Source organism: Protomyctophum bolini, assembly GCF_963924005.1.
Source record: "Protomyctophum bolini genome assembly, chromosome: 7".
Classification (NCBI taxonomy): Eukaryota; Metazoa; Chordata; class Actinopteri; order Myctophiformes; family Myctophidae; genus Protomyctophum; species Protomyctophum bolini.
This window is the reverse complement of record NC_137868.1, coordinates 4924774-4939341: the sequence shown is the minus strand read 5'-3', so window position 1 is coordinate 4939341 and position 14568 is coordinate 4924774. Positions and strand designations below refer to the sequence as shown.

At 47.6% G+C, this 14568-nt stretch overlaps 1 protein-coding gene across 1 annotated transcript; it reads left to right on the top strand.

Moving 5' to 3' along the window:
• Positions 1–4023: 4023 nt before the first annotated feature.
• rusc1 (RUN and SH3 domain containing 1) lies at positions 4024–13890 on the top strand (the record flags this gene model as incomplete). Its single annotated transcript, XM_080767321.1, has 12 exons — positions 4024–4045; positions 4529–5434; positions 7944–8072; positions 8162–8238; positions 9521–9695; positions 10056–10161; positions 10446–10492; positions 10599–10897; positions 11735–12028; positions 12734–13044; positions 13202–13366; positions 13479–13890. 12 exons carry the CDS (start codon positions 4024–4026, stop codon positions 13645–13647), a joined length of 2700 nt encoding a protein of 899 aa, XP_080623447.1. The 3' UTR covers positions 13648–13890.
• Between the last annotated feature and the right edge of the window lie 678 nt (positions 13891–14568).

The following is a 14568-nucleotide window of genomic DNA, read 5'->3' as shown; positions in this document are numbered from 1 at the left end:
TGCAGGCCTGCGGGTGAGTTCCTATGACACCACAGGCGTGCTTTCATGACTAATAAAGAACACCCTCGAGTGTAATATCGCTTAATTGACATTTGCTGCTGTCTAGGAGGGCATGCTGAGATCAAGGGCGCACCAGATCAAGGAGTGTCGTCTGAAGCTGACGCTAGCCATCGTGTCCGACACCCTGAGCTCGCTGCCTGACTGATTGACTAACCCATTCTGACCTGAGATCAGATTCATACGAGGTTTCCACTGGACAACACACTGGTCTGATTAACCCCATTCTGACCTGAGATCAGATTCTATAAAAATGTCAGTCGTTCTTCGATTTTCAAAAATAGCAGACCTACAAGCTCGTAGCGCGCCACTCGGTGGCGCGCTATGAGCTTGTAGATCTGCTGTTTTTCAATAGCTAAAGCACAACATGATGCCAACACCAAAATGGGTTCCCGTTCAGAATGGGATAATACCACTGGCACTACACAGTGTTTACAAATGGTCCCTTTTCGTTCTGTATAACTCACTCTGAGAGTGTACTACAAAATGGAATATGCTCACTTATTTTGCCACTAAACTATAAAGTCCTCCTGTGCTAGTAGTCACTGCACTAGAAATGCATCCGTCGGATTACATTTCCCCCGGATACGATATATTTTTCCCGACCAATCACAACACTTGTTTCATTCATGGAGAATGTAAACAGATTTGTAAAAGCGTACTTCCGCCAAAAGTATGGCTACTTCCGCCGATACACTACAGCAGGGGTGGTGCAACTTTGACGATGGAGAGGGCCACTCTATTTCCACACTCACTCCCTAGGGCCATATATTACTGTCGTAGCAAAAATAGATCGGCTATTTTTGCTATATTCGAATTGGAATCCTGAAAATGTACATTTTTATGTAATTTCAAATCAAATGCCTTTAATTATACGTGTGTTGAGCATTGAGCTACTAATTTAGACTGAAGTAATTAAAGCAGGTCGTGTTTGCATGTTGTGGAATTGTAAACAGCTGGAACCAATATTATATCAGTATTCTGATATTAACCTGAGGGCCACATTAAGTGAAGGTGGGGGCCACATGTGGCCCCCGGGCCGCCTTGTTGCCCACCCCTGCTTCTACAGCGTAGCTCTTGCCTACATACATTTTATTTATAATGCAACTTTACATTTGAAACACATCTCTACAAAAGCACAAATATTTAAAAGGATAAAAAGATATAAAGAATAAAAACAATTAAGGCATTCCGTGGTCACCTATACAGCGAAAAAGTTAAAAAAAACTTTTAACAAGGCAGATGCCTCATTAACCCATTCTGAACGGGAACCCATTTTGGGGTTAGCATCATGTTATGCTTTAGCTATTGAAAAATAGCAGATCTACAAGCTCATAGCGCGCCACCGAGTGGCGCGCTATGAGCTTGTAGGTCTGCTATTTTTGAAAAATCGAAGAACGACTGACATTTTTATAGAATCTGATCTCAGGTCAGAATGGGTTCATCAGACCCAGTGTGTGTCCAGTGGAAACCTCGTATGAATCTGATCTCAGGTCAGAATGTGTTAAACAGGAAAGGTCACCAGACTCACCGCTACACTGCGGCGAAAGCAACGGTTTTCTTGCTGTCAGAAACAACCTCAACACTATATCAGTGTATCGGTTCAGTTTGCTACCGGCAGAAAATTAACCCATTCTGACCTGAGATCAGATTCTAAAAAATAGTCTTCTACATCCTGACAGTTTTCTGGAAAAAGCTATGTTTCTTATGTCAGTCGTTCTTCGATTTTTCAAAAATAGCAGACCTACAAGCTCGTAGCGCGCCACTCTGTGGCGTGCTATATGAGCTTGTAGATCTGCTATTTTTCAATAGCTAAAGCATAACATAATGCTAGCTAACACCAAAAAGGGGTTCCCGCTCAAACTGGGTTAATTATAATGACCTTTTGTCAAAATGTATTTCCTTCGAAGAAGTCAATTTTAATTAGATTAAAATGACGACAACGAAGGAATCGAAAACAGAGTATACCAGCCTGCGTTCAGAATCAACGTCTATACACTACAAAGAGAAAGGGAAATAAACCAAGGATATATCCTACTTTATTTTCTGTATATTGAACTGTCTTGTCTCAGTCTGCAATGCACTTCTGGATTAAAAACGAATTGGATTGTATTGTAGTTTTTTTTGTTGAGTGGTGCAACCACTCCAAGGAACAGCAATGTCCGTGTTCACCTACTGTATGTGTTGGTTCACCTATGTCACCAGTATGACTATGAGTACCAGTAGGGGCTAGGGATGTCAGTAACGGATAGTTTCCCAACCGGTTAGCCGACAGGATTAACCGGGTCATTAACGGATAGTGGTTGATTTTTTTCTTTTTTTTAATAGGCTACCCCAAATGTAATATGCATGTATAGGCTACATAATTAAAGTTGGTAGACGAATGGTATACATTTATTTATGCTCCTTTTTTAAAAGACAAACAAAAAAGCAACATTTAACAATATAAATAAATTGTTGTAGGCTTAATCATCAATAAACAATGCATCGCATCTGCATGATGCATGCATATGCGCGTCTACAGTACAGAGGTCCGCCAGTTCTAGTCCAAAACATAAATAAATCCAGTCCAGATCTGAGCTACCTATAAAGCCACTGGACGCATGGGCTAAGCCTTTTTTATTATTATTAAGGAAGATCAGCAAGCAATGGCATGTCACCGTGTTCTGTTTGTTGACTTTTCGCTGACGAGAAATCCCTCAAACATCGATAGCACATGGCTAACTTGATAGCCGTAAGCCGTGCCAGTGCCCAGTGTGGGGAGACGGATAGGAGGAGGAAGCGGCAGCGGCTGTAAACGTTCTCCGTCCAGGCCAAATGGCCAATAATGGAATTAATAATGCCAAGTAGGTCTCTGCATTTATACGGTCGACATGTGTTCATCTCGTCTCGCTGTCACTCGCTTACATTTCGACTACCGCAAGTCCGCAAAGCTACCCTTGTAGCCAACTAGCCAGAAGTACAACAGAGAACTTTGGGATATTGAGGGGGCAGAAAACCGAGCCAGAGCGCTGTTCATGCAGCCTGGAGTGTGACAATTAAGCTGGGCGGTGCAAATAAGAACAATTTTAGGCATGTGTGCAACATGACAACTGTTTTAAAGTATTGTACAGTGACAAGTACAGTCTCTGTAATGTTTATGTTGTACTATTACTAAAAACGATCTAAAATAAAGGGATTTAAGATCAGAACACGTATTTATTATTATGCAAATTAACCGTTAAAGCTGATAAAAATATCCGGATGTTTCTTAACGGTCGGCTAACCGGTTAACCGGTTAACCCCTGACATCCCTAGTAGGGGCGCTGTTGTGCCAGAAACAGAGAGAGAGACACAGTGCTGCACTGTTGCCTGCTAATGAGAGAGAGAGAGAGGAGGGGGGAGGGAGAGAGGGGAGTTGCACCACTCAGTTCACACGGGTGTGATTTTTCTTAAAATTGTATTTCTACTGTATTTAATTGTATTTATTTGTAATACTGTATTTTCATCAGCACTCTGTTAGCCGTTGCACTGTTGTTGAACTGCACGTGGCAATCAATGAAGAATATGTTGAATAATTAAGCAATATTACACGAGAGGGTGTGGTTTAACGTGATTATTGCCACGACAGTGATGCTGCCAGGAACAAGTCGAGTTCCGCAAGCATCACTGTCGTGGCAATAATCACGTTAAAACCACACCCTCGAGTGTAATATTGCAATTATACAACAGTTACCCTAAGAAAATCGCTTTTTTAATGACAGATGTAGTCACTATACGACCAGAAATGTCCCAGGAAACTAGCTAGCCTAACCACCGAGTTTGCTAGCGCTCTGCGAGAACAGAGCAGCTGAATTCTTTGTTTTGATTAGGTGTGGAGTCGTGCTCGTTTGAACCACGGCTAGAAGGCTGTTTCAACCAATCGGATTGCTTCCTCGAACCGACCTGTTTTAAATTAAACTTTGGTACTGTACTACAACAAAAGTCATGCTGTGTTGTGACATTGCCAGTGGGGGGCGCTGTCGTGGCCGCTATGTACAGCATCTCCATGTTGTTGATTATTAATAACCAGGGTTATTTTTTGTTATTGTTTTAATCATAAGTCATCTGTGTGTGTGTATATCTGTCGACATGGTGTTTATGATCTATATATCGTTGCATTCTCTCTGCATGTGTGACACGTGATGACGTCATGGTGCATTAATTACACTAACATTCTCTCCATCTCTGTCTCTTTCTCTCCTTCCCATTTATTTATTCACGTTTACTCCTTTTTTCTCTCTCCGTTTTCTCTCTCCGTTCTCTCTCTCTCTCTCTCTCTCTCCCTCTCTCTCGCTCTCCCATCCCCATTGTTGTCATCTCTGACGTTGTGTCCTGTCCTCTCTCTCTCTCTCTCTCTCTCTCTCACCTAACCGTGCTCGTACGCCCACACCCCACCCCCCCCCACCTCCTCATGCAAAATTCCTCTTCTTTTATCCTGTCCAATGAGCAGCGTCCTCCACCCCCCTCCCCCCTTCCCCCCTCTCGTCCCCTTACTTCCTCCACTCCGCCCGGCGTTGCCCCTACCCGCCCCCTGTTGACCCCCGACCCCCAAACCTCCCCGACCTCACGTTACCCCGCTACCACCCCTCCCTCTGCCCCCCCGCCTCGGCCCGTCTCGGCGGCCGAGGAAATGGCGCCGCCGCCGACGACTTCGAAACGGACGACGATACGGCGTTCGATTACGACTTCCTCTCCGAGTCGCTCAGTCACTTTGACTCTCTGTACTTTGACGACCATCCCGTCAACAAAGCCCCCGAAAAGACCCCCGCCCCCCCCACGGCGCCCACACCGGCGCCGCCCGGTTGCTCCACCCCTTACAAGAACGTGGACGCCATGCTGTTGTTGGCCGCGGCGGACTCTCTGTACCGCCCCGATCCCCGAGGCCACGCCGTGACCCAGCGGCGGGCCTCCAAAGCGCTGCCCCCTCTGCCCCCCGCCACCACCGCCTGCTACCTGTACCACCCCAGGAACTGCCCCCTGCACCGGGGCGCGCCTCCCCGCCTCTCCCCCGTGGGGGCGCTGTCCCCGCCCCACCGCCCCGGGGCGCCGCCGCCCGGCGTGACCGTGACGGACGGCGCGCGGCTGTGCTCCTCGCCGCTCTTCCCCCGGTCGCACACGCTGCCCGCGCTGGCCGCCCCGCTGTACTACCCTTACCTCTACCCCCCGCGCCTCCTGCCCCCCCTGCCCCCCCTGCCTCCCAAAAACCTCTGCCAGGCTAAAAACCTCTGCCAGGCTAAAAACCTCTGCCAGGCTAAAAACCTCTGCCAGGCTACCACCTCCAACACCACCACTACCACCACTACTACTGCTGCTACTGCTGCAGCTACTGCTCTACAGCCACTGCCACGTGCTCTGAGTAAGATCTCTTCTCTTCTCTTCTCTTCTCTTCTCTTCTCTTCTCTTCTCTTCTCTTCTCTTCTCTTCTCTTCTCTTCTCTTCTCTAGTGTTCCTACTACATACTACTACTACTACTACTCCTCTTCGCGTGTCATTCTTCTCTCTTTCTGTTCTTAATCATGCTTACGGTCTGTCTGTCTGTCCGTCCATCTACCCGCCTGCCTTTTTGTTTTGTTTGTCTTGTCTGTCTCTCTGCCTGATCCGCCTGCCTGTCTGTCTGTCTGTCTGTCTGAACCAATTTGTCTCTCTGTCCCACTATCTGTCTGTCTTTAACCGTCCAACCTGTCTGCCTGCCTGCCTTTCCCTCCATGCTGCGTTCTGTTGCATGTCATGCAGTTCATTTCATGCCAGACTTGACAGACTTGCTCATTCATCACATATTATTGTCCAAGGTCAGGTTCTTGTTTGTATAGCTTACAGTGGTAATTAAGTAAGGCTATATAGTCAAAGCAAACTAACTATGCACTGCTGCTCACGTGAACTGTATATAAATGTTATCGCATTTATATAACGTCGGTTTATATAAATCCATTTATATGGAAGTCAAACGGCGTGGTTTGGAGTACGGTGTGTGTGACACCTGGCTTCGTTCTGCACACGTGTTACTGTCACCCCCCCCCTCGCCCCCCCATTGATTGTCACACAATCCTTTTCCCCTTGCTCTCCGTCTGGCGTGTGTGGCTGTCTGTGTGCGTGCGTGTGTGTGTGTGTGTGTGTGTCTGAGTGTGCATGCAGTGCGTGCATGTGTGCGTGCACGTGTGGATGTGGGGTGGGCGGTGTTAGGCGGACACCGCACGTGAGTGTGTGTGTGCGTGCGTGTAGCGGTGAGATGGCACCGAGTTCTTCCTTCCCTACAGATGGCCAGGAAGTGTTTCATTCCCTTATTGTCCAATCATGAACCATGAAGGTCCGACCAATCAGCTCCTTTCGTTAATTATCATGTTAATTAGTGAAACAATGTGGCTTTGATTAGACATGGTTCACAGCTGCAACTTAACTACAACTAATATCACCAATATTTAGTTAGCAGTTTAGTTCACAGCTGCAAAACACCAGGTGTGTTATTTATTTTGTTTGTTTTGCTAACGCTAACATGGAGGTCATCACCATGGCAGCTTGCGATGGATTATTTTTTTCTTTATTTCGTCACACTTTGTTTTTCCCAAGCGGACGTACAAAATGAGCGTTCAATAGTCTCACGTTGCCAGACTGTTGCTTCTTCTAGCACATTTTGAAACGCTTCCGTCGTACAGTCTGGAGCAACGGAAGTGACACAGCGGAAGTGAAAGCCTCCTCCCCACTTCTGTTTCGTCTTTACAGTCGCACACATTTATCCACATTTAATTTAAATATCATTTCGTGAAAGGAAATGGCAGCTTCCTCTTACTCGTATTTGGGGGGAGGTGTATAGTTCCAGACTCTTATTATACTAGCATTCGGAGATTCATGTAATAGTTATTTGGCTGCACTCAATAACATGAGCAGAAACACGTAGACTTAACCTTAGGGCCGATTCATACTCCTATTTTACCGCTGTTTCGGCGCTGTAGTGCCGAAATGATTTCGGCTCGTCAGAAACTTTCTGTAGCACCGAAGAGACGACTTTAGGACGGTACCCCCCCCCTGAACCTCTACTCTACAGAGCCGAACCGACTTTTATTCGGCTCTAAAATAGGAGTATGAATCGGCCCTTATAGCCTTAGTGTGGACATGTCGTAGTGTCTACTCTACTGTATGCCACGCATTCAGATTTCAGATTCAGATTCCTTTATTTGTGTAAAACACATAGGAATTTGTTTTGTCATTTTGCGTGTGTGCATTGATTCCATATTCCATATTCCATATTCCACCGAGTGGCGCGCTACGAGCTTGTAGGTCTGCTATTTTTGAAAAATCGAAGAGCGACTGACATAGAAGACATTTTTTAGAATCTAATCTCAGGTAAGAATGAAAACTGTCAGTGTGTAGAAGACCTTTTTAGAATCTGATCTCAGGTCAGAATGGGTTAATAAAGAATGTCCCACGAACATGGGCGAGTCTTGCCACAGACACGCTGATGACCGCTGCTCGCCATGCGCTAATAATCCCTGCCTTCCATTGCTTATAGTTACTGTGATTCTTACTATTATACACAGTAAAATACAACTAATATCGCCAATATCTAGTTGTGTGTATTGCTGTCTGCGTATAGACGTAGACATTGAATTCTAAGCGCAGTATTTTGCGTGTCTTATAAGTACCAGGTCTTATTCCCTAACTTGAGTAAACTAAAGACCTGGAGGCGTGGTCAATGCTCTTTGGCCACTCAGAATAGCCAAATGGCATTGATCACGCCTCCAGGTCTTTAGTTTACTCCGGTTAGGGAATAAGACCTGGTACTTTAAGACACGCAAAATACAGCCCTAAGTGTGAATGCTATACGCTGCCTATATGTGTTAATTAACTCCTGTCTCGCTGTCCAATCACAGCTGTCCGTAGCGTCTCATTCGCCGGCTCCACGCAGAGGGGAGGGACTTCCTGGATGGGCGATGAAGACGCGCACGTTCCCGCGAGAGGTCCGATGTCTTCACTTCACTGCCATCTGCAGGACAAGAAAGGTACTGTAGGAACGTCATGGTGTCAAAGATAATCGTATGTGTAATGTGTAAGTGACGTACAGTATAAACACATGTTTCTGTCCCTCCAGCTCTGGTCAGTGCGGTCAGCATCGCTGTGGAGGCCATTCTGGCCCAGTTCACGTCCTCCAGGACCGTGGTCCAGAAGGTACTGTCTGTCTGTCTGTCTTTACATAGATTGTGCATTACGTTCACCCATTCACACACACACACTCATACACCGATTGCGGTGGAAGCCATGCAAGGTACCAACCAGCACATCGGGAGCAATTTGGGGTTCAGTGTCTTGCCCATAAGGACACTTCGACATGTAGACAGGAGGAGGAGCCGGGATTCGAACCGCTGACCCACGGATCATTGGACGACCTGCTCTACCTCTTGAGCCACAGTCGCCTGGCTGTCTGTCTGCTTGTCTGTCTGTCTGTCTGTCTGGCACATTGCACACAGACACACAAACCACTCAGCGCAAACATTTAAAGCCATTTTGTCTATACCATAGTGTTGATTTTCTCCCAGCTGGCACCCTCCTAAAAGAAAAACCACTCTGGGTCGGCAGATAAAATAAAATACAACGCCTGGTGAATCTATAGCGTAGGTTAAATATGTGGCTCTCCCGTCGAAAGCAATTCAAATCGTAGACGCTGCGCTCAGAGAAATAGATCCAAACTAGCCACTTATATACACTCTGAAAGTGCTTTGCCGTTCACAGCTCAGCGGCTTCACCACTCGGCTGATGCTGCTACAGGTAGGCCATGAGTCACGGCTCAGCAATGTTAAAAGAGCAGCTGAAATGGCTTTCCTCGACCTTACCATGACGTTGCTCTAGTGAAACAACGGCTGGGTGCTTCGCTAATTAACTTAGCTTATATTGAAAACCAGTCGTTGGCATTCTTTTTTTAGGGATGTGCCCACGAGACATTTTTGTCCGATATTGATATCCGATATAATTAACTGCTGTTATGGGTGATGATAACCGATATTACCGATGTCGATATGATCTCATTCTGTATTTAAAAAAGTTATATAATAATGTTGTCCAATGTCCATTCTGAAAAAATACATGTAACAGGGTGTCAGATTAAACTTTAATACCTTATATATAATATTGTGAGCTTGTAGATCTGTTCAAGCTGTTTAGGCTTGTTTATCTGCAAAGACAATCGGACCCATTAATTAATCGGTGATTGATTGCCGATTAATCAAAAACAAACTAAAATTGTCAACGATTCAACTGCATTGAAACAGCAAACTATCGTATCGTTTTACTTTGGATTGTATCGAATCGTTTTGCAATGCAAATATTCGATTGCATATCGATACTATAAGTAGTTGAGCGTTGTATTTAGCAACTTTAACCCATTTAGGCCTGACATCAAAATTTTAAAAATGTCTTTTTAAAAATGTCCACTCCCCTCTCCCCTCTCCTCCAGGCCTTGTCTGGGGACAGCAGTGTGAACCCCGCCGTGGGTCGTGTGGTGGTGCAGTGTCTGTGTCCAGCCCTGTGGGGCCTGCTGTCGGACGGCCTCAAGCCCCACCAGAGTGACCTGATTTCGGGCAGGAGGCCAAATTCAGCCTGGGGTCTGGTCCAGGCCTCCACCAAGCCTGGTAAAAGAAAGACACATTTTACAGGCACTAGTCTACAGATCCTAGATCAGCTGCAGGATCTCCAGGGGAAGAAAGTGTATTCTTTAACCTCCTATCTATAAATATCGGGGGCTCATCGATTCGTCACTCTGGCTTGTGCGAGATGCTGCGAGACCAGCTTGGTCTTAAGATGTTTTATGGTTTTAAGACCGCTAATCTTTTACTGTCTCTAATAACAACCTAAAACATGAACCTCGTTTGAAAAAAAAAACAATTTATTATTTATTTTTCAGTTACCACCACTGTAATAAAACTATTCATTTGTCTGTCTCTCTCTCTCTCTCTCTCTCTCTCTCTCTCTCTCTCTCTGTGTGTGTGAAGGTCCCTCTACCCAGGCTCTGTACAGTCTCCAGGTGCGAGTGGGGTCTTTCCCTCAGCTGAGGCAGAGTAAGCACAGGTTCAATGCCTTCCTGCTCGGCCTGCTCAAGTAAGTTCCCTCCTCCTCCTCCTCTTCCTCCTCTCCTCCTCCTTCTCCTCCTCCTCCTCCTCTTCCTTTATGTTGCTTTGTGACGTGTCAAACTAGGGGGTTTTCATGATTCTGAATCCATTCCAAGCATTAGTTAAGTTTTGCACAAAAAACACTCCTTGGGCTAAAAACGGCCAAATGTATTCCCAGATTTTATTAATATCCCCTGACTATGGGCCTTTTAACTACTAAACTAAATAATTTGCTCCTCAATGAATAATCTTTTCTCTGTTTTGATCTTTCAGCACCAAATCTCTGGATTTGTGGTTATTTCACCTTCAGTCGTGTAGCGGTGAGTTCCCATGTTTACCCTAATATATATTCAGCTATTAGTGTAGATTTACAAACACAAACATTACATTCCCTTTTTTGTTTTTACAAATCCTATTTATCTACAGACGTGTTGGAGAGCTTCTACCAGCCGTGCTCCTTCCTCCGTCTCTCCTCCTGCCGGACGCTGTTTGAGGAGGTTCTGCTGCTCCTGCAGCCTCTCAGCCTCCTCACCTTCAACCTGGACCTCCTCTTCCAGCACCACCACCTCCTCCTCCTGGCCTCCCAGCCCTCCCCCTCCTCCTCCTCCTCCCCCTCCTCGGCGGGGGGCCAGGAGGAGACCCCGGCCCCCCAGCGCGGCGGCTCACCGCCCACCGCCGCTGGTCGGGACGCTGCAGCGTTCATCGTCAGGCCGATGGCCAACAAAGTATGTGCTCTCAGCGTAAAGGTGTCAGTGTTCATTTTCTTGACTAACACTAAGGGCCGATTCATACTCCTATTTTACCGCTGTTTCGGCGCTGTAGTGCCGAAATGGTTTCGGCTCGTCAGAAATTTTCAGTAGCACCGAAGAGTCGACTTTAGGACGGTACCCACCCCCCCCCCCCCCCCCCCCACCCCCCCCGAACCTCAAATGACGTCACATTATAGGCTCTACAGAGCCGAACAGACTTTTATTCGGCTCTAAAATAGGAGTATGAATCGGCCCTAAGGGTTAGCCTTAAAGTAGAATTCCCAGCTCCGGTGGTCACCTCAACACCGAAAATCCAGACTATCAATCAATCAACTTTATTTGGTCAGACTCAGGGTCCAATAAACAACAGACAACATAAAACACTACATACAGAGAAGAGACACCCCTAACCCATAAAAACATACATTTTACAATAAACATTCACACCAGTGCTTCCAAAAACCTAGTGCTACTGAAGCTGGGGTTACATAGCAGCATAATTATGCAGTTTTGAGACTCATTGAGCCGACACATAAATGTATTTATACATTAAGTTTCTCAGTAAGGCATGAAAGGTGTATACTCCCACACTACAGAATAACTCACTTGCACTGCTCCACCTTGGTTTGTTCAACAATATACGCATGCAATCATTATAGGCAACCTGCAGTTTATACATACTTGCTTTCTTACATTTAATCCACAAGGGGGCGGTATAGAGGGGAGTGCAGTATTTTCCCTTTAGTCAACGAAATCAACACTGAGTAGCACTCATTAGGTACTGTCTGTCCACCACTGTCTTCACCGCCTCAGGGCTCACTGTCCAAGACGCGAGGAAGGGGCGGGCCCGGCTACCTGGAGAGCCTATCAGAGCTGGACTTCGGCCGACCCGAAACCAATAAGGAGGCAGCGGTGGCGGCGCCGCAGGCCGATGATCCCACGGAGGAGGATGAAGCGCCCGGCGGGAAGCTGGAGCTCGTTAAACCTCGTCCGGCGGTCAGCCTGGGGCAGACCAGTCCTCAGCTGATGTGGGTTCAGGAGAAGCACTTCAGAGATATAGCGCCACCTGTTGTGGAGGAGGTCAGCCTGACGCAACAAGCTGAACAGGTATGTGTTCGAGCATTCTAGCCGTGCTTAAAACACTTATACTGCCACCTGCTGGACGCACAGCCAACCACAGACTGCCGAGGCCATTTCAATCCGTAGCTCCGACAGTATAGGAACACCTAATCAAAACAAAGAAATCACCTGCTCTGTTCTCCCAGAGCGCAGCAGACTGGGTTGCTAGGCTAGCGAGTTTCTTGGGACATTTGTGGTCGTAGCATTTGTCATTGTCATTTTTTTTAGCGATTATCTTAGTTTTGAGGGTATCCGTTTTATAATTGCAATATTACACTCAAGGGTGTTCATTATCGTCATTAATGCACCCCTGCGCTGCATTTCGGAAGTCGGATCTGCAGAGTTCCTGCAGCATCGCATATTTTCAGATGGGGGTTGGCGGCCAATTTGGGGGGTCCTTGACATTGTAGCGGCAGCGGTGGCTGAACGGTTTGCGGAGCGGTCTTGATATCGGAAGGTCGCTAGTTTGTATCCCCAGACCGGCACGTTAAGATTTCCACCGCTGAAGTGCCCTTGGACAAGGCATTGAACCCCTACCATGAAATGTTCTATGAGCAGGGCCTGGCTGTAAACAAGTTATTGAGCTTAGTCCAGTTACCCTGGGTAAACATAGTACCTTTGCTTTCCTTTATAGAAACGTTTGAGAAGGACTGACATAGAAACATTCTAACGTTCTATGGCCTTCCCGTCCAGGTGCTCCAGCAGGGCTGGGGAGCGGTGGTGCGTTGGGGAGGCCGGCTGGGACACAACCTGACGGACGGGCTGGGTCTGTACGGAGCCCGGAGGGCGGCGTGGGAGGAGGAGGGGGAGGGGGAGGACGGGGGGCTGCCGGAGCTTCGCGGCGGCCCGCCGAGGAGCGACTTCCCTCGGGTGGACGGTGGCGACGGCGGTGGTGACGGTGGTGGAGCGGCGGCGGTGGTCCCCTGGGGTCTGGGACGCTTCTTCGGAGCCTCCAGACATCCCAGCGGCGGCAGCCCGCTCTCTGTCCACGCACACACAGCCAGGTTAGTGGTGGTGGTTTCGTGACAATCTAGAGCCATTTTTACACTGCCTTTTGATTTATTTTGATCTAATTTAGTCGGTCTTACTTCTCTCTCTGTTCTCTCTGTCTCTCTGTGTCTCTCCCCCCCCCCCTCTCTCTGTCTCTCTCTCTCTCTCCAGACGTCCCTCTGAGTGGATCGCCCCGGGCGTCACGGCGTTGACTCGCATGGTGAGCAGCACTTCCACTCCCATCCTGCGGAAGGCGCTGGAGCCCCTGGGAGAGTCCTACTACGCCGACAGAGAGCCAGAGTCACTGGAGATGACGGACAAGCCCAGAGCCCTCAGGTAAACACAGAGCCCTGAGGTAAACACAGAGCCCAAATTACACACAAATCATTACTGCCTATATCTAAAGTTGTCTCTCTGTCTGTCTGTCTGTCTGTCTGTCTGTCTGTAGGTCTGTGAGGACGCTCTGCGACCATTCCGGCGCGGGGGAGGAGGAGCTGAGCTTCCACAAGGGGGAGGAGCTTGAGCTCCTGGGGGGCGTGGACCACGACTGGATTCGCTGTCGCCGGGCAGACAAGGAGGGCCTGGTGCCCATTGGCTACGCCTCTCTCATCATGTGACGTGAGGGACCGGTTCCCATTGGCTGCGCCTCCCCTCATCATGTGACCGAAGCCATCATAAAACAGCTGCTGTCGACGAAAAAACTAAAAAAGAAGAATTCATGAATTAACAGAAAGGAAAAAAAACAGAGAAAAAAAAAAGTATTTTAGGTGAATAGTGAGGTTTCTGTCAGGGCCCACGTCCACAGGAAGTGTTTTTCATTTGGATTTCATGTCCAGAGTGCTATACCTTTATTATCCTGCAGGGGGAATTAAATAAGCTTAACCCATTCTGACCTGAGATCAGATTCTAAAAATGTCTTCTACATCCTGACAATAACTGTCAAGTGAAGTAGAAGTAAAAGTATTGGAAATCAGAAATATACCTCAAAGTACAGTACTTAAGTAAAAGTAGGAAGGGGGCAGAAAAGCACTAAAAGAATCAGCTACAAAATAATCACACCCGTGTGAACTGAGCGCCGGTGCAACTATTTTAGTTATACCTGTAGGCTGCTCAACAGCGCCACTTTAGGGCCACCCAGCGGTATTGCAGTTCATACCCCAAACAGACATACAATACATGGGGGACACACGAAGCTAGTCATTGGAGCACCGCTCAAAAAAACAAACAAACAAACAAAAAATCAATCTAAACAAAACACTTTCTGTGGGCGTGGCCTCTCGGAGGCGGAGTCACTGCTCGCCGCCAGGGGAAGACGACGGCGCGGTCGAAAAGCATTTTGAGTTGAGTTGCATGGCCTCGGTTTTGATCTGAGCTCCGGGTTTTATTCACATCGACGGCAATCTGCAAAAGCCCCCCCCCCCCCCCCCGCTCGCTCAACCACCCCCCAGCCCCACCCCACCCCTCCCCTCCCCTCGCTGCCTCCTGAACGTGATGGCGATCTGCCTCTCTCTCCGTCGCTCTGATCTGCCTCTCTCTCC